The sequence below is a fragment of the Hoplias malabaricus genome, chromosome Y (assembly GCF_029633855.1).
Source record: "Hoplias malabaricus isolate fHopMal1 chromosome Y, fHopMal1.hap1, whole genome shotgun sequence".
NCBI lineage: Eukaryota > Metazoa > Chordata > Actinopteri > Characiformes > Erythrinidae > Hoplias > Hoplias malabaricus.
Window position 1 is genome coordinate 59,643,509 of NC_089820.1, and position 7,916 is coordinate 59,651,424.

Below are 7,916 nucleotides of genomic sequence, written 5' to 3' on the forward strand. Positions count from 1 at the left end.
ACACAAACACACTGTCATGGCGATACGACGACAATCAATAAGCCGTATTTATTTATTTATTTATTTATTTAGTGACAAAACCTTTGGGGAAACTGTGTAAAATGTAAATTAAAAATATGTAAATCATTTAAAGACGGTGTTTACCTGAAAATCACGAGGAAACAATATCGTCTAAAAATATTATCCTGTTTTTTATTCGTCGGCTGCAACACGCTCCAAATAAAGGTGGGAAATGAGCAACAAAATGTGGTAAATGTGTCTAACGCTTAGAAAACCTCTGGTGTAACGTCTCACAGAGGACAACGTCACCCTGGGTTTAGAAAGAGCTTCTCAGAGAGGAATGAACACAATAAGGGCATCTCTTACGGCACATAACAGTTTTAAAGTTTGTATAAAATAAAACAGTGTGAATCCAAAACTAAAACGGGGTGACCATGACCTTCGAGCCCTCAGACAGCGCTGCAGTGAAAGCAGGCAGGATTCTGTAGAGGAGACCACTCCACACCCACTGCCTGTGAACACAGTTCCTCGCTGCTTTAAATCTGTCACTCAAAGAATGAAGAGGATCCAGAAACGCCGCGGTCTTCTCTGGGCCTCAGCTCCTTTCAGACGGAGGAGGAGAGTGTGTTTGTCCCAATCACTCCCTGCGTCCTCCGCTAAAGAGGAGACGGACATGGGCTGGTTATAAACACACGGTTCAAAGCCAGCGTCCATGATGGTGTGTGTGTGTGGGGGGGGGGGTGTTAGTGCACAGAGCATGGGGGACTGTCACATCTGTGAAGGCACTGTTAATGCTGAACGATATCTACAGGGTTTGGAGTGACACGCTGCCGTCCACACTACGTCTTTTTCAGGGAAGGCCGTGTTTATTTCAGTGAGACACTGCAGACTGAGGGCACAGATATAGTAAGACACCCACTAAACTGAAATAGAAATAAAATTAAACTTTAAATTTGAAGGTCTGAGCTTCACGTTCGTGAGTCCGTTAGTTTGTGTTTTGTTTATTCAGAGTCTGACCTCCACGTTGCCGATTTTGCTGAAATACTCCAAACATGTCGTCTTTCCGCTCGCAATGTTCCCCTCGACACAAACCTGAAACACAACAACATTAAACAGCTTCCACAAACTCTTCAGAAGTGATGCTGAAAGATATCAAACCTGTCTGACTTTACACAGGAAACACACTGGACGCATTAACTCTTTTCACACCGTAAATAAATAACAAACAAACATGTATCAAAGGGTTCTGGAGTCACTGAGATCTGGGGGGAAACTCACCACAGTTTCTCTCTTCTCTCCGTTTCGGGTCAACAGTGTTCCTTGAGAACGAGACAACATAATGAGACGGAGCGCTCAGTCGGCTCCACACTCACAGCTCTGCAGCAGAAGCAGAGAAACAGGCTCCATTCACACAGCAGCAGACACCAGGGCCGAAGAGAAGCTCCTCACAGCTTTAATATCAGAGTTAATGACAGCAAAGCACAGGCACTGCATTTAACACCCCCCCCCCCCGTCCACTCTCTCAGACCCACTGTCCACTCCAGTCACTCCTGTGGCTCTGCATACTTCATCACCCCCCCACTGTGACAGTGACACTGACGTGGTGGTGGTGTGTTAGTGTGTGTTGTGCTGGTGTAGAGTGGATCAGACACAGCAGTGCTGCTGGAGTTTTTAAACCCCTCAGTGTCTGGACTGAGAACAGTCCACCGACCAAAAACATCCAGCCGACAGCGTCCTGTGTCACTGATGAAGGACTAGAGGACGAGCGACACACACTGTGCAGCGACAGATGAGCTACTGTCTCTGACTCTACATCTACAAGGTGGACCAACGAGGGAGGAGTGTCTCACAGAGTGGACAGAGAGTGGGGAGTGAATGAGGAGTTGTTGTTGTGTAGTGCGGGATTAAAGGCCGGAGTTTGACGGGTGTGTGTGTGTGTGTGTGTGTGTGTAGTTACCTGAGTGTGTGTAGTAGTTGTTGTGTAGTGAAGGATTAAAGGCCGGAGTTTGGCGGCGGCAGAGAAACGGCAGAACCGCGCGGTTAAATGTGTTTAAACAGCGGTTAATAATCGTCATCTTCATCATTATCTTCTCTCCTTCTTCTTCATCGCTTCATCTCTCTCTCTCTGTCTCTCTCTCTCTGTCTCTCTCTTTCTCTGCGTCACCAACGGTTTCCTCTCCCACTGACGTCACTCCCTTAAAGGGGCCGCACACACGACACAAAGAGCTACAAATAACACAATCCTGATAACTTCAGACATCATCATCATCATTTTATTATTATTATTATTGTTGTTGTTGTTGTTGTTAATAAATTGAGCCAGTGACTAGATACACACACACAGAGCAGTATTAAGAAGCAGGGCCCTAGCGGCGACTGAGTGAATTGCAGCGAGGCGCTAAAAAGAGATTATTTTCCAAAACATTAATAAAACAGTTCGGTTTCACATTCTGAAATGTTCTTCCTCTTCAGTGTAGTTTACTGTCGGTGGTTTGTTTCACCTTTGACCTCTGTGTGGTTCCTCACTGCGAGGGCTCTGCTCTCCTCGTGCACTGGGAATGTACCATTAATACGTGAAAACGAGATGAGAACGACTATAAAAGACGTATGAACAATAATATAATACGTGATGGTCATGAGATGTTTAAATACCTTGTCCCCGGACATTAATAAGTAGTCGCCACACTTTGAATATCTCACACACACCGAATTAATTCACACACGAATAAGTCATGGCCACACATTATTAATTCATTAGCATTAAATATCCAGGGTCCAGTTCCCATGTCTTATTAAGTCATTCCACACATTATTCCATTCCCATGACTTTTGAAGTCCCCCCACGTTATTAAGTCGTTCTCATTAAAAATCTTCAGTCAGTCATTCCCACACATGGAGGAATTTAACAAGTTGTTCCCACACATTAATTAACCATTTCATTGTATTATTAAGTGGTTCACATGCACTGATTTATTATGACGGGATGTCACCAGCAGGGCACTCTACAGACACCACTTTACCACACCTAGCAACAACCAGGGCCTAAAGGTTAACATCCACAGCTGATGTGCCCTTGAGCAAGACAACTGCTTTGTGGGCACGTGCCATTGCCCTGTGTGTGTGTGTGTGTGTGTGTGTGTGTGTGTGTGTTCACTGTCATGGGTGGGTTAAATACAGCAGTCCAGCTTCAGCAGGCATATATTTATATATATATATAATCTCAATTTCACTATCAGCATCCTATGAAACTTGTGGGACACCACACTAACCAGATAACAGCATCTCACCCACTACGTCACGTACCATCACTTTATATAGCGCCCTGTAGAGGCTGGAGGTCAGAGAAATCATTAAATTATTAATAATTCTGCATTTGTGTTGTAGTCTCACAGACGTCTGGTTCCATTCACGACTGGAGAGAGAGTCTACGAATGAAGCATGAAATAAACATCAGGACTGAAGACACTCTGAGTGCGGACTCTTAGAATAGAGCTGTTTGTATTTGGTTTTTCTGGTTAAAAGCATTAGAGAAGTGTTGGCAGTATTTTTTTTTTCACCTCAAGTGTTTCCTGAAATTTGAGGTCAGGAAGTGTGTGTGTGTGTGTGTTTACTTTGCTGAGATAATGGCAGATGAGCCGCCTGTCAGAGCTGTGGAGGTGGATAAAGCCTTCCTGAAGTCTGTGAGAGGTTTACTGAAGGCAGCAGAGATGGTGAGCAAACTTATGAAGTTTTGATTTTTAGTTTTAAACTCACGACTCTGACGTCAGTCGTAACACTAGCGCTCTCAGAGACGTGAAGGAGGAAGGAGGACTTCTCCCTGGAGAAAACACAAGTCAAATCTGTGAGTTTTAGTGAAAATACGGGAGGAATTCGCTCTGTTGGAGAGGAGATGATTACACAGTGCTACACACTGAGGTGCAGTACTTACTGAACTGTCATTAAGTGCCTCCTCTCACTTTTAACGTCCTGAAACTGCACAAAATACACTACAAACAGAAATGAACTCGTGCTCAACTCAAACGATGAAGTATCGTAAAGCTGTAATAAGAATCAGTTATCAGTTAAAGTGCTGTAAAGTGAAATGATGATGATGTAAATCAGTTAGAGTCAGAGTTAGATGATCACATGTGAAAGTGCAGTGGAATTAATTTAACATTCAAACTACACCATAATCATTAAATTAGCCTCAGAATGTAGAGTCTGTGAAAGTGTACGTCTCTCAGTGTGTATCTCTCTCTCTCTCTCTGTTTGTGCGTCAGCTGGTGGTTTTCGTGGCGTTTGTGTGTTTTGCGGCGGCTGATAGGCCTCAGTACATCGCAGCGTCCTGTGTGGAGTTCATCATCACCCTCGCGTTCCTGCTGCTGTACCTTTTCAAACTCAACAAAACACTCACCTTCTTCTTCTGGCCCCTCATCGTACGTCATCCCTTCATCCACACGTTTACAACCGCTCCACACGCCTCAGGCCTCCGGGGAAAACAGGACTGTTCTATAAACACAAGCTAAAAATTTATATAAATACGCTTTAATACACCACAATAATCTACTGAGAAAATATATAAAACATTCTGCTTCACAAATAAAATAAATCATAGTTTTAGATTTTTAACAAGTGTTTGACACGATTTACACAGAGCAGCGGTTCTTTAAATTGAAGGAATGAACCAATAGAAATGCTGTAAATATCTTTAAAGTAATGTACATTAAGCCTTTTTCCTTTTAACTTTATTAAAAGTTTAAAATTACAACACATTTTAAATAATAAATATTTGTATATATTTGTATTTACACTTTTAAAGGACACAGTAACTTCATATAAATCTGTAATGAAGATAATAAATAATATTGGTTTTTTTTTCCACAGGACGTGTTCAACTCTTTCTTTGCTGCACTGTTTATTTTTATACTTAGCATCGTCGCTATCTCCACATACACCGTGAAGGGGACGTTAGCCGGAGGGGTGAGTCAACAACCATTTTAAAACCAAAGTGCTATACTTAGGAACATGACAAATATGTTTGTTTATTACGTATCTACAACTTATAATCCACAATAATCTGTAAATTATAATTAGCTAAGTTGCTAATGTGGTGGTGGGGGTGTTTTGGTGTCGTGAGTGGTTGCTATGGTATTGTTGCTAGGGGAACTGCTAGCTGCTGCAATATTTAGAGCAGCTGATTGAATATAGTTAGGGCTTTGGTGTTTAGTGTTGATTTATTATAACGTTATATTGTACATTGTTATATAATAGTTACATGGTTGCTAAACTTTTCTTATGGTGCACCATGGCTTACTAATATACTGCCTACTGCATACTTCACTAGCATGTACTGCATACTGACTCTCGTATAGTATTCATTACAGTAAGAGCCGAAACATACTACACGCATGGACGCTAACGCTAACGCCTGTCCAATGCTCTGAAAACGCACAGCAAACTCAACATGCGATCCTACGTTACTGTGGCGCTGTCTGTGGAATTTATGAGGAACCAATTCTATGAGTGACTCCAGAGAATTAATCACGACTGTTAATAATAGACAACTTGAATCTCAATGTAGCGCCCCCTGCAGCAATGCTCTGAACACAGCTCGCACTTGTGGTGTGTTTCTGAAATTCTTTGAGGCATTTTTTAAAATGTAACTACTTGTGAAACATAGCTCGGAGAATGTGCGTTCACGTCCTTGCGTAGAGTATGTTTCAGCCCTAACAACTATTCTCATACAACGTAGCGTAGTACAGTCACAATTCAGTCACCGCACCTTTACCCCAGAGCTGTGAAGTTGTCAGAGAACAGTTTTAAGATGGAGAACTTTAAAAATGTCATACTTTTACATATCGTCCTACGTTTTGGTTATTAAAACCAATCACTGCTGCTAGGGCTGTTGCTAATTGGCTGCTGTTATGCTCCAAGTGGTTGCTAGCGTTGCTAGGTTTTTGTTTGGTGGTAGCTAGTGGGTTGCTATAATATTCCAAGTGGTTGCTAGGTTTTCTTTAAGTATTTGTTAGAGTTTTGCTGAGGTATGACAGGCTGTGGAAGGTTTCTGAAGTAGTTTGGGGCAGGGTTTGTTTTGATATTCCAGATGGTTGCCGGAGTATAGCCGGGTGGTTGGTGTGACACTGTGTTCTGAGTCGTTGGTAGGATGTAAGTATGGTTTTCCACGTGTTTTTTACGGTGGCAGAAGTGGTTTCAAGAGCGATGCTTGGTGGTTTTTAGGTGGTGTCTGTGATACTGCTGTAGTGTCTCAGGTCATTGTTAGGTCAAGGCAGTTGCTATAGTTGTCCATATATTTATTATGGGATTATTCCTCAGTTAAGTTCTTCAGAAAATCTTTAAAAACACACAATGTAAAATACACAAAATAAATAATTAACAAATGAAATGAACCCACTTCTTTCTGTTTTCTCTCTGTTTGAGCAGATCGTGTGTTTGATGGCTGTGGTTTTGTGGTGTGTGGACGGTTATTACCTCTTCAGGAAGATCACATTCAATCAGCGGAGAGGAGCGACTAGTTAAGAACAGACTGATTTAAATGAACAGATAGTTGACTAATGAGAGAATTATTCCAGTTTATTGTCATTCCCTAAGTTTGATCATTGGAAGATGTCCACATTGCCATCGAGCTCGTGTTAAAACAGTAAAATAAAACAGTTCTTATTTGGACACAAAGATGTATTTAGTTTTTAATGCTGTGTTAAGCCCCGCCCACCTCACTGATGTTATAGTGCTTCCACACAGAGTGTTCTCCCATCTAAAGTTGTGTAGATCCTCCTCCTGCTGCACAGCTCTGATCCATTACGGCACGGACTTCACGAGGCCTCTCTTCTCTGGCACCAACACATCAGCAGCAGGTGGAGGTGGTGTCTCCGTGCACAGCCCACAGACGCGCTTGAGATCAGATTGAGATGTGGGGATATTGGAGAAGAGCATGTCACTGGGCGTCCTGCCTCGGGCCAACGATGGAACACCAGAACAGACCTGCGTTTTGGAGAAGCTCTGACCAAAACATTATGACCATCACACTTTGGATTCTAGCAAATGAGAAGATCGGACTGTTCACCTGCTCGCTGATATCTCCCACCCCCCAACAGGGGGCACTGTAACAACATAATCAGTTTTATTTAGTGCACCTCTCTGTGCTTTTAATATTTCGTACAAAATTCCAGAAATGACAAAATAAACAAATAAATAAACAAATAAAACCTGACAATATCATTGATGTGGAGCACTGAATAGCACCCCTTCTGGAGCATTAATTAAATATGAATACATGAGTGAGTGAATGAGTGAGTGTTCCTCCAGGGTGTGTTCCCGCCTTGCGCCCAATGATTCCGGGTCGGCTCCGGACCCTTCTCCACCCTGAACTGGATAAGGGTTACAGATAATAATAATGAGTGAGTGGGTGAGTGTGTATGAGAGTGAGTGTGTGAGTGTGTATGGGAGTGAGTGAGTGAGTGAGTGGGTGAGTGAGTATGAGAGTGAGTGTGTATGGGATTGAGTGTGTAAGTGAGTGGGTGAGTGAGTGAGTGTGTATGGGAGTGAGTGAGTGAGTGTGTATGGGAGTGAGTGAGTGGGTGAGTGAGTGAGTGTGTATGGGAGTGAGTAAGTGAGTGTGTATGGGAGTGAGTGAGTGGGTGAGTGAGTGAGTGTGTATGGGAGTGAGTGAGTGAGTGAGTGTGTATGGGAGTGAGTGAGTGGGTGAGTGAGCGAGTGGGTGAGTGAGTGTGTATGGGAGTGAGTGAGTGAGTAAGTGAGTGGGTGAGTGAGCGAGTGGGTGAGTGAGTGTGTATGGGAGTGAGTGAGTGAGTGGGTGAGTGAGTGAGTGAGTGAGTGAGAGAGTCAGTGGGTGAGTGGATGAGTGAGTGAGTGAGTGTGTATGGGAGTGAGTGAGTGAGTGAGTGGGTGAGTGAGTGGGT

At 43.0% G+C, this 7,916-nt stretch overlaps 2 protein-coding genes across 4 annotated transcripts in view; one reads left to right on the forward strand and one right to left on the reverse strand.

The window, feature by feature from the left end:
- Positions 1-2,177, reverse strand: part of LOC136677704 (thymidine kinase 2, mitochondrial-like) — an 8,913-nt gene extending 6,736 nt beyond the window's left edge. Inside the window, exons 1-3 of one of the 2 annotated variants that reach the window (XM_066655303.1) lie at positions 1,958-2,177; positions 1,279-1,319; positions 1,018-1,092 (exon numbers count right to left, since the gene is read on the reverse strand). In XM_066655303.1, the coding sequence (XP_066511400.1) occupies positions 1,018-1,092; positions 1,279-1,319; positions 1,958-2,084 (243 nt within the window). In that variant the 5' untranslated portion in view covers positions 2,085-2,177. Of the gene's footprint in view, positions 1-1,017; positions 1,093-1,278; positions 1,378-1,957 lie in introns of both variants that reach the window. The other variant, XM_066655304.1, reaches the window with a different exon arrangement.
- On the forward strand, positions 1,641-7,188 carry LOC136677707 (chemokine-like factor). Of its 2 annotated transcripts, XM_066655307.1 has the most exons (5): positions 1,641-1,822; positions 3,385-3,710; positions 4,260-4,415; positions 4,864-4,959; positions 6,421-7,188. In XM_066655307.1, exons 2-5 carry the CDS (start codon positions 3,624-3,626, stop codon positions 6,514-6,516), a joined length of 435 nt encoding a protein of 144 aa, XP_066511404.1. In that variant the 5' UTR covers positions 1,641-1,822; positions 3,385-3,623; the 3' UTR covers positions 6,517-7,188. The 2 variants fall into 2 exon arrangements, with proteins under 2 accessions (XP_066511404.1, XP_066511403.1); XM_066655306.1 differs by lacking the exon at positions 1,641-1,822 and having other exon boundaries at positions 3,334-3,710.
- Positions 7,189-7,916: the final 728 nt, after the last annotated feature.